General features: G+C 53.7%; 2 protein-coding genes across 6 annotated transcripts in view; one reads left to right on the top strand and one right to left on the bottom strand.

Annotated features, from left to right (window-relative positions):
- The window catches only part of LOC116480610 (carcinoembryonic antigen-related cell adhesion molecule 1-like), a 1172951-nt gene that overhangs the window by 186474 nt on the left and 968438 nt on the right, over positions 1–18039 (top strand).
- Positions 4065–18039, bottom strand: part of GRIK5 (glutamate ionotropic receptor kainate type subunit 5) — a 75749-nt gene continuing 61774 nt past the window's right edge. For all 5 annotated transcript variants that reach the window (XM_058426540.1, XM_058426543.1, XM_058426539.1 and 2 more), the window contains 5 exons: positions 12399–12564; positions 11480–11705; positions 9302–9430; positions 9080–9201; positions 4065–5036 (listed from right to left, as the gene is read on the bottom strand). In XM_058426540.1, the coding sequence (XP_058282523.1) occupies positions 4608–5036; positions 9080–9201; positions 9302–9430; positions 11480–11705; positions 12399–12564 (1072 nt within the window). In that variant the 3' untranslated portion in view covers positions 4065–4607. The remainder of the gene's footprint in view (positions 5037–9079; positions 9202–9301; positions 9431–11479; positions 11706–12398; positions 12565–18039) is intronic.

The following is an 18039-nucleotide window of genomic DNA, read 5'->3' as shown; positions in this document are numbered from 1 at the left end:
CCGCCTCCTCATATGCCCGCGTCCGCGGGAGGGGGGCGGCGCTGGCCAATCAGGGGCGCCGCCGTGCTGACGGACGGCCCGCGGCCCCGCCCCTGGTACTGCAGCTGTCCTCCCCCTGGGCTCCGCAAAGTGGCAGCGCGGCCGCGAAGGGGGAGCGCTGCGGGGGTGGGGGTATTCCCAGAGACCCCCGCAATAGGGGACTTGGAGACTCCCTCAATATGGAGTAGGGCCTCCAAGGAGGGGCGCTCAGGGAAAGAGAACCCCGGAAATCCTCTCATTGTGGGGGTGTGCCACCACCGAGAAGGGTACGCTGGGGTAGGTGGGGCGGGTAGTGACACGGGGTGGGAGGAAAGCCCGGTGAATCACTGCAGTGTGGCACCAGGGCCCCTGGAGACGGTGGGGGGTAGTGCTGTTCAGGGAGAGGGCCCTGTAGGAGGGGAAGTTGGAGGGGAACACGAGAGCAAGAAAGGCCCTGCAATTGAGGAGGGGTGCTGGGGGGAGGAGCCCTGAGATTCCCTCACTGTGGGTGCCCCCCCCCCACTACGCCTGAGCTATCCAATGAGCCACAACTACACAGGGTACACGGGAGACACAACACGGTGGAGGATGGCCCCAGGAGGCCCAGAAAATGCCCAGCGTCACAGTTACACAGGACCATCACACTGATAGCCCAGATGCTGGAGACACGCACACACCACAGGGTTGCACTCATATTCCACCACACGCCAGCATGTACCCTCACACACACACCACCACCCCATCACACACAGAGTCTCAAACATATAGGAGTGAAACACACATAGGGCACACACCTTACACACCCATCACACCACAAGAGAATCACAATCACAGCCACAAAGTGCTGTGCAGGCTAACACGGACACTTAGAAAAATCACAGACTCACACATCACACACTCTACCACACCTGACCTCCCACCATCTCACATGGAAACCCACATCGTGCAACCCATAAACCAACACACACCTGCACTCAGCACCATCACACACGCACAGGCCACACTGCCTCCAGACACACTACATCAGCCTTTGTGGACATAGTTGCATGATCCCACAGTGTCGCACACATCCTCACACACACTGCTCCCCAGTGTCTGGGCATGAGCAACGGCCCACGGTGCAAAGTTGCCAGTGCTGTGAATGACAGACAAAAAGGTGCACACACTTACACATAGCACAATAATTCAAACACAAGTCACGCGACACCCACACACCTCCCACACATACACACATCACATTATTGCAGCGTTATCGCAGACATCTTTGTTGCACCTCCAAACATACCCCAATGCCCTCATCCACATGACACACAGACCTCGTCACAGTATATCTACACACACAGACGCACAGCCGGCACCCACACCCCAGGCCTGCTGCCAACACACAACACCCCATCAGCCACCCCACTGGAGCCCAAGAAGTTGAGGTCTCCCCACTCACTCCAACACCACTTTATTCTATGAGGAACACCCCAGACTCTCCCTGGGGATGGTAGCAGTGGAAGAGAGAGAGAGAGGCAGACAGCATTTGACCTTGTAGCTTTCTCAGAATGTGGGTATCCTCTCCACCTGTGGGATAGGAGATGTGGGGGACACAGGCAAGGGACAGGGAGTGAGCTTGGTGTATGAGGGTGGGTGGGTGAAGGTCGAGGACCTGGTGCAGGGAAATGTGTGAAAGGCTGAAGGCCAGAGAGAGGCACAGAAACACAGAGATTCAGAGCCACAGCATATGGGAAGAGATAAGGCCAGAGAGTGAATGGAGGCTTTCCCCAGTGCCCAGAGCCCCATCCCAATCCTGTCCTCTGACCCGTCCCCATCTTTCTCGCTGTCCTCTGTTGCCATGGTAACAGGGAGGCTGCTTCTGCAGCAAAGGAGGTTGGGCCTGCAGACTGGGCTGTTGCCATGGAGACTGGGAAAGGGGGAGGAGCCACGGTCTTTTAACCCAGATGCCTCGCCCCCAGATGCCCCCTCCCCAACTCTGCCCTCTTCCTGGGGGAGGAAGAACCTATCAACATATCCTCCTTTCCTTCTCTTGACACCTTGGCCTAGAGGCATGGGCCTGGACCATCGAGAATGGGATTGGGGAGATGGAGAAGCCTGGGGAGGTGGGGGAGGCCTGGATTCCAGGAGATTCTAGGCTCTGTCTGCTCTTGCTCTCCAGCTGGGCCGGGGGAGGCCTCGAACCCTTCCCATCCCACCTCAGACACAAGCTCACGTCCCCTCTCATGCACTCTCTCCTCAGGCACGAGCCTGATGAGACTGATGACTGTGCATCGTGCTCCCGGTGAGGCTTTGCAGAAGTAGGGGGGGCGGTGAGAAGGAAAGACCTGGGAAGGTCACAGGGATAAAGGGGATAGGGGAGCTAGATGTGAGAGGCGGAAGGAGAGACACAGGGGGAAAAACAGACAGGCAGCCCAGAACCAGAGAGAGGCAGATACAGACAGATTGAAAAAGACAGAGAGAGAGATTGGCAGACGCAGAGATGAGAACACAGAGACAGAGCAACGGAAGAGTTCAGTGAAGGTGACAGAGACAGGGATGTAGACAGCCAGGCAGAGACAGGCTTGGTAAAGTAGGGAGACTCAGAGATAAAGGCCAGGGGGAGACTCTGAGCAGAAACCTGGTAGGGGACCGGGGACTCAGAAATGGGGAAGACCCCAGAGGGAATTGGCCTCGAGGCATTGGGACAGAGAAGGGGGAGAAACCAGAAATGTCTGTAATCATGTTCTAGTCACCTCAACAGAGAGTCCAGCCCAAGGGCAGAGATATTGATTGGAGACAGAGATGCAAGACAACAGAGAGAGGCTGGTGCCCGCCCCCACACCTGTCCGAGGGGCACTCAACCAGGGTCTGAGACGCAGAAGGGGACGGGTGGCGACGGGGGTCGCTGTGTGCGGGGAGGGGTCTCCCAGGGTGTGGCCGGCCTGCCAGGACTACGCAGGGCAGGCGGGCCCTGGAGGGAAGTCGGGCGCGCTGGGCTCAGGCTGGCCAACTGGGTGCTGAACGGACAGCTCCCAAGCCCTGGGCCGCCGCCCAGGGACGGGCCCAGCCTCGCTCTCTCTAGGACCCTTCCAGTCAGGCTTTCCTCTCCGTTCCAGCCCCCTCCAAGCTCCATTTAGTTTTTTATGGCTTCCTGTCTCTCACCCCAACTCCGGGTGTCTCTTACCCTCTCACTTCACCCCTGGTCTCAGCCCTCTATTCTTTCTCCAGTCTTCTCTCACCTCACCCAGCCTCTCTCCCTGTCTCGCCGGCTCTGTGTCCTCTAGCTCTCTCTTCCCATCCTCCTCCCGCCCACTCTGCCCCCTTCGTTGTCTCTCCCCATCTCTGTCTCTCGCCATCCCTCCATCTCTCCCTTTCTGCTCGGCCTCGTTTTGGCTCTTGCTGTGTGACCTTCACTCGTTCTTCCTCAGCTGCAGTTTCCACAGAAACCTCCGGCGGGGCGAGGGAGGGCGGGGACAGAAGGCGGACCCACCTTTCTCCTGCGCCATCAGCCCTTCAGCCTCTCCCACCCCTGCCCGCCCGCCCACCCCCAGTCTACTAGGATTCCTCACTTCCTCTCTTGGGGACTGGGGAGGTACATTTTCAACAGAAACACGGGGTCACAGTCACAGACAGTTGAAGATGGCCTCGCGGATGCGTGCACACACGATCACAACGTCACGGAACACCCCGGCCCAGGCACACACTCGCCACCCCAGGCACGGCCACACTCAACAGCTCACTGGCCCTCCCCTCCCCCACCCCCATCTGCTTTCTGTCTTTCTGTGTCTCCGCTTCCGGTGTCTCCTCGTCTCCAGATCCCTGCATCTCTCCATCTGTCTCAGGGTCTCTGTCGCAGCCTCCCTCTGCCCTGAGAGAAGGTCAGTGGAGAGGGGCCAGCTGCTGGGACCCGGGCTGGCCTGCAGCCTGTGGGCAGGGCTGAGGGTGGAGAGAACATGGAAGTAACCATCGAGGCTCACTCTGGTTCTCAGCAGGTGCCCCGGGGACCCAAGCCTCCAAAGCCCTCACACCCCCAGGAAATGAGAGACGGTATCCCCAGTTCTGGGGTTTTGTTCTTTTTTTTATTCCAACAGGGGCTGAGATGTGGCAAGGGGAGGGATGAGGGCCCAATTGACCCCCTCCCTGGGGGATGTCTCATAGAAATTCCGAGGTTTCTCCCCCCAAAAAAGAGAGGAAGAGAAGAGTGGAGGGGCACCAGGGGACACCCATCTGTCCAGAGGCCCTCCCCACCTCCAGAAGCGTGGGGGGCTGCGTCAAGCCTTGGGGAGCCTGAGCAGTCCCAGAATGGGGTCGTCTCCGCTGACTGCTTTCCGCTTCCCAGAGCGGCCCCCGAAGTCCCCAGTCCCTGGAGTCCTCGGTTCCTGCGCCCTTCTCTCCCGCAGCACCCTCTCGCGAGTCCACTGGGGGGCGCAGGCGGGCTCCAGAGCCGGGCCTCGGACTTCACCGGGAACCAAAGGCAAAATCGCGGCGTCCGGGGCGCCGGCGCACAAGTCCTGTCCCGCGCCCGCTGCGGGAGCGGAGACTGCTGGGGTCTGGGGCGGGCCCCGTCCCTGCGGTCAGTCCGGGTGCCCGCACAGCCCCGCCCGTGGTCACTCGTGCTCCGCCAGCTCCCGGGGGCCGGCGGGGCCAGGCCGCGGCCGGGGCGGGCTGGTGGCTTCGGCGGGGGCGCCCAGGCCACGCGGAGGCGCGCCGGCCCCCGAGGCCCGCAGCGCCTGGATGCGCCGGCACTCCTGGCAGACGCGCACGTGGGTGCAGGGGGTGGGGGCGGCGGGTCGGGCTCCGCTTGGGGGCCCCGGGTCGTCCAGGAGGCGCTGCGGGCCCCCGTGCGCGCCGCCCGCATCCCCGCCCGCGCCGGCCGAGTAGAGCTTGCCGTTGCTGAGGCGCATCTCGCGGACTGCGCGCAGTGACAGCAGGGCCCGGCTCGGGCCGCCGGGGCGTCGGCGCCGGCGGGAACGCGACGTCTTGCGGCAAGAAACGGCGTGGCGCAGCTCCTGCAGCATCTCCTGGCACACCGACACCTGGGGGCGGCGCGGGCGGTCACCGTCCCGGCACAGTCCGCCTCCCGCCTCCCCCAGCCCCTCTCCACATCCCACTCCTCCTCCTCCTCTCCTCGCCCGGGTCTTTCTTCCTTCCGCCCTCGCTTCCCTTCTCACTTCTCTTACCTTTATCTCCCCCGTGTTTTCTGCCTCCCCTCTCCACCTCTCCCCACTTATCTTCAATGTCTCCATTCTTCTCTGCATTTGTTCCTCAATCTGCCCTTCACCTTCCACCTAAGCTCCTCTCTTTCCTCTGGTCTTTTTACTGTCTCTAAATTTTCTCCAGTCCTTCCCTCCTGATTTCCCATCCTCTGCCCTTCATCTATGCGTTCATTATTGCAAGGCATATTTACCTGTGGCCTGCTGTGTGGCCGGAACTATTCTGGGCACTGGGGATATGGCAGAGAAGGAAACAGACAGAAGTCCCAGCCCTCGTGGAGGTTATGCTCAAGTATGCAGAGACAGAAGATAACAGACATGTATGTAGTGTGTTAGGCGTGGTGAGTGCTTTGGAAAGAAAGAAAATCGGGAAGACGCCTAAGGTGTATGGGTAGGGAGTGACAATGAATTCTGAGACAGGACAGTCAAGGAAGACCTCACTGAGAGAAGGATCCTTAAATAAAGACAGGGTGAGCCACGCGGAGACCTGGGAAGCCAGCGTGCTGGACAGATAACCGGGCAGGGCCGAAGTGCCCAGGTGGGAGTGACTTGGCACGTCTGAGGCACTGCAAGCAGGTCAGCGTGGCTGGAGTGTGGCGTGCACAGGGAAGACAGGGAAATGAGGTCAAAGGAGCAGTGGCGGCCAGCTCTGGTAAGGCCCATAAACCACTGGAAGGATTTTTGGCTTTCATTTTGAAAATCAGAATGGAAGAGTCAGACGGGAATCATTGGAGAGCTGTAGGTAGAGGAGTGCTGTGTTTTCATAGGATCGCTCTGGAGCTGTGTTGAGAACAGATTGTAGGGAGGCCAAAGCAAGAGCAGGGAGCCCATGGAGGAAGCTATGACAATAACCCAGCAGGAGATGGGGGTGGCTGGACCAGAGCGACCTGAGAAGGGGCTGGATTCTGGACATATTCTGAAGGTGCAGCCAATAGGATCTGCTAAGAGATCAGATACGGGTCATGGAAGAGAGAGAATAGTGAAAGAAAACTCCAATATTTTGGCCTGAGCAACTGGAAGGACCAAATTGCTTCACAGGTGGACAGAAGCCCAATGTTGGACACATTGCATCACGTGCACACCTATCAGATATCTAAGTGGAGATACCAAGTGTGGAGCTGAAGTTGCAGACCTTGGCTTCAGGGGAGGCACATATTTGTGGGTTAAGGCAGGCAGCCTTCAAGATCCCACCTCCCGCGTCCATGCCCCTGTGTAATCCCCTCTGACACTGTATCAGAGCTGGTCTGTGTGACCAACAGAATAAGGCTCGGCCATTGCACATTCTGCTTCCGCCTTGCTCTCTCTGATCACTTGCCCTGGGGGATCTCAGCTGCCATGGTGTGAGGACACTCAAGCAGTCCTTGGAGAGGTCCTTGTTTGAGGAACTGAGGCCTCCTGCCAACTGCCATGTGAGTGTATTCATCATGTTTTTTATTTTCTGTGTCTTAGGATGTTTTGACACTTTAAACATCTTGCAGGCTGGGGAGAGACTACCCCTCCCAGAACTAGCCAAGCCTTAGAGATAGCAGAGGGCTCAGCTGCCTTTCATGTGCAACCAATCCCGAGTCTATACCCCCAACCTTCCCCTTTACCTAACTGTCACATACCAAGCCAATATTCTTCCTTGCCTAAATCAACCCAGGGCCAGGTACCAGATAAGTAGCGACAGCCCCTATAGCCCAGAGTCCACTGACATTATCCAAACTGGTCAATCGTAAGCTGTCTCCCCTTCTCCTGGGAAATGTTAAGGAATAAAAATCATTTTTCTTTCTGTTTCTTTTTGAGACAGTCTCACTCTGTCACCCAGGCTGGAGGGCAGTGGTGCAATCTCGGCTCACTGCAACCTCCACCTCCCGGATTCAAGTAATCCTCCTGACTCAGCCTCCTGAGTAGTTGGGACTACAGATGTGCACCACCACGGCTGGCTAATTTTTGTGTTTTCAGTAGAGACAGGGTTTCACCATGTTGGCCATGCTGGTCTTGAACTCCTGGCCTCACGTGATCTGCCCTCCTCAGCCTCCCAAAGTGCTTGGATTACAGGCGTGAGCCACCACACCTGGGCAAAAATCATCTTTCAATGAAATTGGTCTCTCCATGTTGTCACTTGGCCACCTCCAGAAACTAAAATCCCATGGGGACATTTGGGACAGTGAGCCATCTTAGAACGGAACCCTCCACCCTTTGTTGAGCCTTCAGACCACAGCAGTCTGGCCAAAAGACATGACTATGACCTCATCAGAGACCCATGGCAGCCAGAAACATCCAGCTAAGCTGCTCCCAGGCTCTGGACCCACAGAAACTGTGAACCAATGGAAGCTGGCTTTTTAAAAGCTGTTAAGGTCATTTGTTGTGATAGCATAGATAACTAACACAAGAGTCACCAGCACATAAGGGGTCTTAAGAGCCATTTGGCTGGTGGGATCACTGTAGGAGTGGAGAAAGACCGAGAAGAGAAGCAGTCTAAGGACCGAGCCCTGGAGCCCCACAACAAACAGAGCCTGGGGAGAAAGAGGAACCCAACGAGGGAGCCTGGGATGGAGTGACCGGAGAGGTGGGAGAAGGGGAAGAAGAGGCTTTGAGGATTGAGAGTGACTGGCTGTGCCAAAGCCCATTGCTACCTCATATAGATGAGGCCTGAGACCGGGGATTTCAGACATGGAAGTTGCTGGTGACAAGAGTGGCTTCGGTGGAGTGGCAGGGACAGATGCCAGACTAGAGTGGGGGCAAGAGGAAATGGGAGGAAAGAAGAAACCGGAAGCATCAGGGAGACCCTCCACCACTGCCAAGGCTGTAAAGAGAAGGGGAGAAAGTGGGCGGTGGCTGGGAGGGAAAGTGAGGTCAGGAGAGGGTTTCTTTAAGACTGGAGAAACGACAGCATATTTGTATGCTGGTGGCCTGAATCCAATAAAGAGAGGACAACTGATGCTGCAGGAGGAAAGGACAGACTTGCTGGGGGGATGTCCTTGGGAAGGCAACCTGGGCACAGGTGGAGGGCACCTTTACTAGCAGCATGGATGGCTCCTTCAGAGGAGTCCTCGGGCCAAGTGCAGAACACTGGCAGGCAGCTGGATGCAGAGCCGAGGTCTGGGGAGTAGATGTAAGGTCAGCCACTGGATGTGAGGAGGGGGAGGAAGGGCTGGAGGCTGACAGAGAGAGGGGAAGCAGGGAACCAGCAGTCCAGGGGTGCAAGAGCACGAATGGGTCTGGAAATGCAGGGGTGTGGCTGGGCGGCCCCCAGGCACACAGAAGCAGCCCTCCTGAACACAGTGTGGGACCAGTCCAGGGCTGTGTCTTCTTCCGGTGCCCTCTGTCACCCAGGCTGGAGTGCAGTGGTGCGATCTCAGCTTACTGCAATCTCCACCTTCTGGGTTCAAGCGATCCTCCCATCTCAGCCTCCCGAGTAGCTGGGATTACAGGCGTGCACCACCACGCCCGGCTAATTTTTGTATTTTTAGTAAAGATGGGGTTTCACCATGTTGGCCAGGCTGATCTTGAACTCCTGACCTCAGGTGATCCGCCCACCTTGGCCTCCCAAAGTGCTGGGATTACAGGTGTGAGCCACTGCACTTGGCCCTGTTTCTCTTATTTCTTCTTGCTTTTCTGCCTCTGTGGCTCCCCACATCCTGTCCCTCACCTCCTCTCCCTGCATCCTCATCGCTCCCTGTGCCTACTTTCCCTGCTGTTCTTCCTCACGCACTGATTCTCTGGCCCCATCAGCTCTCTTACTTCCCCACCTCCTGCATTCCTCTGCCCCCTTCTCGCGATCCCCACCACCCTCCAGGTATGGCTCCCAATGCCACAATCTTCACGCACCTCAGCCCCTGGGGGTCCCTGTTCCTGCCCACCGCCGCCCCCAGCCTCCTCACCTCCTCGGACTCTGCTGACCTCCGTGTGGACCATATGAATTCCATGACCGCCACAAAGACAGCAATGATGAGGCCACAGATGAGCACGACAAAAATGCCACCAATGTTCTCCATGCCCAAACCTGGGGGGCGAAGGGAGTTGGGGAGCCATGGAGTCGGGGTTGTGTGGGAGGGGGGCTGGGAGGGGGCTGTGGGAAGGGGACACCACACGCGGGAGCTGACCTTTAGCTCGATGGTCCTCCTCCTTGGGGCACCGGCCCCCCTCCCACCACTTGCGCTTCAGGATCTCCAGCCGGTTGTTCTCCTGAAGCTGCAGGATGGCCAGTGTGATCTCATCCCGGAACGGGGAGCCTGGGCGGGCACACAAGGGGCTGGACCAGCTATCGGGGCCCTGCAGCCCTGCCCGCCCCAAACCCCAAACTGTGCCCTCACCACGGCCTTCCCCCGCCTCTACCACGTGCCCGGGGTCTTCCCTGCGGCCTCTCCTCACCCCCCGCCCAGTCTCCTCTAACACAGCAGCCAGAGAGAGTGTTAGGAAGAGTCAGAGGCCATGCCTTTCCTGTGCTCAGGACTCTCCGTGGCTTCCTGTTGCAAGCTCCTCCCCTCGGCCACTCTCAGACACCCTCACCCCCACGGCTCTCAGCTCCAGCCCCATCAGCCTCCTGGCTGCTCCCCGAATCCATCACACACAGTCCCGTCTTAGGACCTTTGCCTCTGCCTGGAATGTCCCTCTCCGCACTTCATCCAGGTCTCTGCGCACATGCTGGCTCCCCAGGGAGTCTATTCTGATGACTTTATTTAAAATGGCACCAAGTGCCCCATTCCCTGTCAGTGTCTTCCCTTTAATTTACTTTGGAGCAGCTGTCGCCACCTAACACTGTATTATATGGCTATGTGTTTATCGTCTGTCGTCTGCAGCCCCGCCAGGGTATCCTAGCATCCAGTGCGGGACTTGGCATGCAGTAGGACACCAGACGAATCCCCATCCACACCTCTCCCTGGACCACCTCTCCTCCCCATCCTCAGGTCCTGCCCTTAAGCCATCCTTGGGCTTCAACACCCCACACACCCTATTCTATACTTATTTCTTCATTGACTAAGATACTTCCTGACCAACTACCACAGAACCAGGGACACGGGCAGGTGAAAGTGGTTAATATCTACCAGGCACCAACTGTGTGCCACACCCTGGGTTTATTCAGGTCTTATGATGATCCTGTGGGGCAGGTATCCCACCTGAGGCAATGTTTCTGAATAACAAAAGTGATACACTTGCTTAAGGCTGTGCACTGAGTCAGGGAGGAAACTGAGATTTCTTTCTTTCTTTCTTTTGACAGAATCTCACTTGGTTACCCAGGCTGGCATATAGTGGCATGATCATTGTTCACTGCTACCTCCACTTCCTGGGCTCAAGCGATCCTCCTACTTCAGCCTGTAGCTGAGACTACAGGTACATACCACACCTGGCTAATTTTTTAATTTTTTGTAGAGACAGGGTCTTGCTATATTGCCCAAGCTGGTCTCAAACTCTTAGGTTCAAGTGATCCTTCCGGCTTGGCCTCCCAAAGCACTGGGATTATAGGCATAAGCCACAGTGGCCAGCCGGAACTGGGATTTGAATCCAGGTCGGTGTGACTCCTGAGCCTGTCCTCCAAGCACCAAGCTACACTGCTTCCCTGGCACCGACTCACCTACAAAGCTGCTAAGATCTGGGGCAATTTGCTATGCAGTAATAGATAACTAATACAGGTGTCATCAGTACATAGATGATTTTAAAAGCCAAAATGCCAAAATTTGGTGACAATTTGGTCGTGAGTTCCAGCACTGAGTCCTGGAAAAACATGTCCTGGGCCATGGGAGGTGGCTCATACCTGTAATCCCAACACTTTGGGAGGCCAAGGCGGGCGACAGAGCAAGACTCCGTCTCAAAAAAAAAAACCAAACGTGTCCTGAAATATAAATAGGCACATACAAGTCTCCCTACCAGATCCTTCCATCATTCCCATCCATCTTACAAGCATTTTTCAAGCACCTGCTCTGAGCCAGGCTATAGGTTTTATGCAAGAAATAGGAAACAAATAAGACCAGGTCCTCACCCCCACAGGGCCCTTGGGGGAAGACAGCAAGCCCCACCACCCACATATACTGAATTGTACACACAGTTTCACTGAATTCTCCCAACAGCTCTGGGAGGGCTGGATTGCTGCTAGGCCTGGTTTTGCAGGTTGGGGGTGTAGAGGCTCAGGATGGTGATGTTGCCTGCCCAAGACCATACAGCCAGGAGGCCACATGCAACACACCCAGCCTGCCTCGGGGGTGCCTGGCCCGGTCCTGGGCCTGCTCACAGGTGGTTTCGGATGCCCGTGGCCCTGCTGTGTTCCACACCCCGCTGTGCCATACCCAGCGGCATGCCGATGCCGTAGCCCTTGGTGTCGAGGAGTCCCCCGATCTGGGTGAGGTTGCAGTTGAGGCGCCGGTGGTACTCGTTCATGGTGGACTCGAGCAGGAAGGCGTAGCGGGAGTTGAGGACGCGGGCAATGCCCTCTTCTGTGCTCTTGACGAACACGCTGGGCTGCTTTGACTGCATGTAGTTCCACATGCGCTGGTACGTTTGGTACCGTGAATTCTGGGCAGGGGGAGCACAAGGGGAAGACGGGAGGGTCTTTCCAGCCACTTCCTTTCCCCGAGCCCTTCCCATCCTCCAGGAAGTCTCCCTCAATCCAGGAGAATGCAAGGTGATCAAAGGAAGACAGAAAGAGCCATAGGCAGAGGAGAGAGATGAGATGGACAAACTGTCCAGGCCAGGTCCAAGTCATCCCCACAGCTGCTGCACCCACCACCCACCTGGGGGCCCGGTGAGTGCACCTCCACCTCCTCCCCCTTAACCCTCTAGCCAGTGGCCCCTGCCCAACTCAGGCCTCCTTTAGACCACTAGGACCTCCCTACCAAGCTTGCTTTCCTTTTCTTTCCTTCCCACCACCCCAAAATACAAAGGATCAAGCACTTTTCACCTTGAAGGGCCTTCCCTTCTCTCTGTCAGACCATATTCCTGGTCCCGACCCTTCCGGCAGCCTCCTTGATCCCATTTGGCCCATATGACATTTGATACCACATATGCCTCCCTGCCCTCATTCCCCAGTTCCCTAGCCAGCCAGCTGCGAGCCCCATGACAGCGCAAGTGTGTTTTCTGCTCCCCAGCCTCCAGGCTGTCACTGACAATCAGTCCCTGTGACCCAGGAGACCCTGCCCAGACCCATCCTGAGCTGCTTTGCATGGCAGGGATCCCAACACCATGACTGAGAGGCTCTGGTGGTCCCACCTGGAAGAAGGTCATGGTGGAGCCAGCGTGGATGGTGCCATACTCGATGTTGGTCTGATCTGCCAGGTCATCGGCCGACTCCACAGGCACCTCCATGCGCTGCACGGTGAGGAAGGCGGCCAGGTTGGCCGTGTAGGAGGAGATGATGATCAAGGTGAAGGCCCACCTGAAGGGTGGGAGGGGTGAGCCATGGGCTGGAGTCACCCCTGCCGACCGGCCCCCGTGGCCATGCCCCCCATTGGTGGTGCCCCTCCCAAGTGACCCCAGCATCCGGAAGGCTCAGTGACTGCTGGGTGCAGAAGCGGGGAGTGTGAATTCTGAAGCCAGACTTCCTGGTTGTAAATATTTCATCCGGAGACTTCTACTTCCAGATATAAAAGAGTAACATGGTCTGGAAATACCCTCCCACCATAAACAGCTAAAGAGCTGGACAGAATACAGGAAACTTTTTTCTTCTTTTTTTTGAGACAGATCTTGCTCTGTCGGCCAGGATGGAGTGCGGTGGCACGATCTCAGCTCACTGCAACCTCTACCTTTGGGGTTCAAGTGATTCTCCTGCCTCAGCCTCCCCAGTAGCTGAGATTACAGGTGCCTGCCATCACGCCCAGCTAATTTTTGTATTTTTAGCAGAGACGGGGTTTCGCCATGTTGGCCAGGCTGGTCTCAAACTCCTGACCTCAGTTGATCCACTTGCCTCAGCCTCCCAAAGTGCTGGGATTACAGGTGTGAGTGACCACGCCCGGCCAGGAAACTATTTAAAGACATAGGACAACAGACGTCATAGAACTGTGATCCCTGAGAAGAGAAACAAAATGATTCTTATCATTGTCCAGGCTGCTTGGCTGGATTTAATTTACAGTAAGGGAAGCCCAAACAGCCCAGCAATCCTGCTGAGTTGTAGAGACAGAGACTGGTGATCAGGCAGGCCAAGATGGCTGGAATTTGGGGGATAGAGTGCCTGAGAGGAGGCAGCTGCAAAGAGATAGAGGGTTCAGAAACCGGTGGTCCCCTTGAGTCTTTGGCTGAATATCAATCTATGCATGCATGGGGTGAAACTCTGTGGGGCTGGACAAGAGCAACTTTCAAGGAGAGAACAATTCTTAGAGTTCACACAGGGCTGAGAGTCTTTTGAGCTCCCTGCAGCCAGAGTAGAAAGATTTCATTGAATACATGAGACATTCAGTAGAGACTCAAAAGTGTAACACACTAGAAATAGGATTAAGTTAGCCCTAGAATAAAGGCAATGCTAAAGCTGCACTAAAAGAGCTTAAAAACAGGCCTAGAAGTATCAAAGTAATTCACAGGTAACTTATCTAGATTCCAGAAAAAGTCTCTAATACTCTTTAAAGAAATACATTCAGCAATGTAAACAATGTCTGTTATGTAATTTTTTTGTTGTTTTTTTGAGACAGAGTCTCACTCTGTCACCCAGGCTGGAGTGCAGTGGTGTGATCTTGGCCACTCCCAGCTTCAAGTGATTCTCCCGCCTTAGCTTCCTGAGTAGTTGGGATTACAGGCACCTGCCAGCACGCCTGACTAATGTTTGTATTTTTAGTAGAGATGGGGTTTCACCACGTTGGCAGGTTGGCCTTGAACTCCTGACCTCAGGTGATCTGCCCACCTCGCCCACCCAAGGTGCTGGGATTACAGGCATGAGCCACTGTGCCCAGCCTATTACGTAATTTTTTTTAAAAAGACAAGGTTGGGCATGGTGGCTCACACCTGTAATCCCAGCATTTTAGGAGGCTGAGGTGGGCGGATTGCTTGAGGCCAGTTCAAGGGCAACCTGGCCAACATGGCAATACCCCGTCTCTACTAAAAACACAGAAATTAGCTGAGTGTGATAGCACACGCCTGTGATCCCAGCTACTTGGGAGGCTGAGGCACGAGAATCGCTGGAATCCAGGAGGTGGAGGTTGCAGTGAACCGAGATCACCACTGCACTCTGGCCTGGGCAACAAAGCAAGACTCTTGTCTCAAAAAAAAAAAAAAAAAAAAAAAAAAAAGGACCAGGTAAACAAAGGTGCAGGAAAATGTGACCTATAACTAAGAGAAAAATCACTCAATTGCAACAGACCCAGAATTGACATAGATGATGATGGAATTAGCAGACAAGGACATGAAAACAGCTATTATAAATATATTCAGAATGCTCAAGAGTATAAAGAAAAACATGAACATAATGAAAGGAACAGAAGACATAAAAAAGAAGTGAACAGAACTTTTAGAGAATGATACACACACATCTGAAAGAAAAATTTTACTGAAAGAGATTACACAGATTAGACACTGGCAGCAGAAAAGATGAGGGAATTTGGGCCAGGCATAGTAGCTCATGCCTGTAATCCTAGCACACTGGGAGGCCGAGGTGGGAGGATCAGTTGAGGCTGGGACTTTGAGATAAGCCTGGTCAACATAGCCAGACCCTGTCTCTACAGAAAAATAAAAAAATTAGACGGGTGTGGTGGTGCCTGTCTATAGTCCCAGCAACTTGAGAGGCTGAGGTGGGAGGATCACTTGAGGCCAGGAGTTTAAGGCTACAGTGAGCCTGGTTGTCACTGCACTCTAGTCCGAACGACTAAGTGAGACCTTATCTTTATTTTTTAATTTTATTTATTTCTTTATTTATTTTTTTGAGATGGAGTCTCGCTCTGTCCCAAGCTGAAGCTGGAGTGCAATGGTGCAATCTCGGCTCACTGCAACCTCCGCCTCCCGGGTTCAAGTGATTCTCCTGCCTCAGCCTCCTGAATAGCTGGGATTACAGGCACCCGCCACCATGCCCAGCTAATTTTTGTATTTTTCATAGAGATGGGGTTTCGCCATGTTGGCCAGGCTGAGACCTTATCTTTAAAAAAAAAAAAAAAAAGGCTGGGTGTGGTGGCTCACGCCTGTAATCCCAGCACTTTGGGAGGCCAAGGAGGGAGGATAACCTGAGTTCAGGAGTTTGCGATCAGCCTGACTAACATGGCGAAAACCCGTCTCTACTAGAAATACAAAAATTAGCCAAGTGTGGTGGTGCATGCCTGTAATCCCAGTTACTCAGGAGGCTGAGGCAGGAGAATTGCCTGAACCTGGGAGGCCGAGGTTGCAGTGAGCTCAGATTGTGCCACCGCACTCCAGCCTGGGCAACAGAGTAAGACTTTGTCTCAAAAAAAAAAAAAAAAAAGCCAGGCATGGTGGCTCACGCCTGTAATTCTAGCACTTTGGGAGGCCGACGTGGGCGGATTACCTGAGCTCAGGGGTTCTAGACCAGTCTGACCAACATGGAGAAATCCCGTCTCTACTAAAAATACAAAATTAGTCAAGCGTGGTGGCGCATGCCTGTAATCCCAGCTACTTGGGAGGCTGAGGCAGGAGAACTGCCTGAACCCAGGAGGTGGAGGTTGCTGTGAGCTGAGATCACGCCACTGCACTCCAGCCTAGGCAACAAGAGTGGAACTCCATCTCAAAAAAAAAAAAAAAAAAGATTAGAGAATTTGAAGACTGCAATAGAATCTATCCAAAATAAAGCACAGAAAGGAAAAAGTGATGAAAATGAGCACAGAGCCTCAATGGCCTGAGAAATAAGTGGCTTTACCTATGCGACTGGAGTTCCAGAAAGAGAGGAGAGAAAGGGATAACCGAAAAAAAGTCTGATGAAGTAATGGCTTACAACTTTTCAAATTTGATGAAAACCATAAACTTGCAGATGTAAGCTCCATAAACCCCAGGTAGGCTAAACACACATATTTATAAAACGCACCAAGACACATTATAATCAATTGCTGAAAACCAGCAATAAACAGAAAACATCTTAAAAGCAGCTAGAAGGGGGGAAACATATTACATTCAGAGAATCAAAGATAACAGTGCCAGTCGACTTCTTGTCAGAGAGTGTGCAAGCCCAAAGACGATGCAACATGCTGAAAGAAAAATCAAAACAAACTGTCAACCTAGAATTCCACAGCAGGCAAAAATATCCCTCAAAGAAGACACACTAACACATTTTTCATACAAAACCAAAGCTGGAAGAATTAATTGCCAGCAGACCGCACAGCAAGAAATATTAAAGGAAGTTCTGCAGGTAAAAGAAACACAACACCAGATAGAAACGTGGATGTACCGGAAGGGGTGAAGGGCACTCTCTTCAAATGGTAGATTTGTGGGTAAATATAAAAGATATATTCCTCACTTTCAAATTTCCTTACGAAGCATTTAGTGGTTTTGTTTTGTTTTTGAGACAGGGTCTTGCTCTGGGGTGGAGGGGCGTGAACACAGCTCACTGCAGCCTCAACCTCCTGGAACCAAGCAGTTCTCCCACCTCAGCCTCCCACGTAGCTGGGACCACAGGCATGCATCACCATGCCTGGCTAATGTTTCTCAGTTTTTGTAGAGATGAGGTGTCGCTATGTTGCCCAGGCTGGTGTTGGACTCCTGGGTTCAAGGAATCCTCCTGCCTCGGCCTTCCAAAGTGTTGGGATTACAGGCTTGAGCCACCACACCCAGCTGCATTTACTAACACACACACACACACACACACACACACACACACACACACCCCTAATGTATTGTGGGGTTCATAAGATATGCAGAGCTCAAAGGACGGGAGGGTGAGAGGAACATATCATGTTGTCAAGGTCTTATATCTTATGTGAAATGGTATAATGTTACTTGAAAGTATTTTGTGGCTGGGCGCAGTGGCTCACGCCTGTAATCCCAGCACTTTGGGAGGCCGAGGCAGGTGGATCACGAGGTCAGGAGATCGAGACCATCCTGGCTAACATGGTGAAACCTCGTCTCTACTAAAGATACAAAAAAATTAGCCAGGCATTGTGGCGGGCACCTGTAGTCCCAGCTACTTGGGAGGCTGAGGCAGAAGAATGGCATGAACCCAGGAGGCGGAGCTTACAGTGAGCTGAGATCACGCCACTGCACTCCAGCCTGGGCGACAGAGCAAGACTCCGTCTCAAAAAAAAAAAGTATTTTGTAATAAATTAAAGATCCATATTGCAAACCCAGAAAACCACTAAGAAAAATAAAACAAAGAAGTAGAGTTAACAAGTCAAGAATAGAGATAAGCAGAATCTTAAAAATCCCAACAGGCCAGGCACAGTGGCTCATGCTGTAATTCCATCACTTTGGGAGGCCAAGGTGGGCAAATTGCTTGAGCTCAGGAGTTTGAGACCAGCCTGGGCAATGAAGTGAGATCCCGTCTCTATAAAAAATTTTAAAAATTAGCTGGGCATGGTAGAGCGCACCTATGGTCCTAGCTACACAGGAGGCTGAGGCAGGAGGATGGCTTGAGCCCAGGAGTTGTGTTCGTGCCACTGCACTCCAGCGTGGATGACAGAGTGAGACCCTGTCTCAAAAAGAAAAGAAAAGAAAAGTCCCAGTAAACCCCCTAAAGGTAGAAAAAGAGGAAAAGGGGAACAAAGAACAGATGGGACAAATAGCACGTTGGTAGATTTAAACCTAACCATATCAGTAATTACATTAAGGGTAAGTGGTTTGAACCAGTGGCTGGCTAACTATGGCCCACAGGCCAAATCTGGCCTGCTGTCTATTTTTGTACAGCCCCATAAGCTAAGAATGGTTTTTACATATACATATATGTATATGTATATATGTATATAAACATGTATGTATATATGTATATAAACAT

Source organism: Hylobates moloch, unplaced genomic scaffold, assembly GCF_009828535.3.
Source record: "Hylobates moloch isolate HMO894 unplaced genomic scaffold, HMol_V3 SCAFFOLD_13, whole genome shotgun sequence".
In the NCBI taxonomy this organism is placed as follows: domain Eukaryota; kingdom Metazoa; phylum Chordata; class Mammalia; order Primates; family Hylobatidae; genus Hylobates; species Hylobates moloch.
This window is presented reverse-complemented; position numbering and strand designations above follow the sequence as displayed.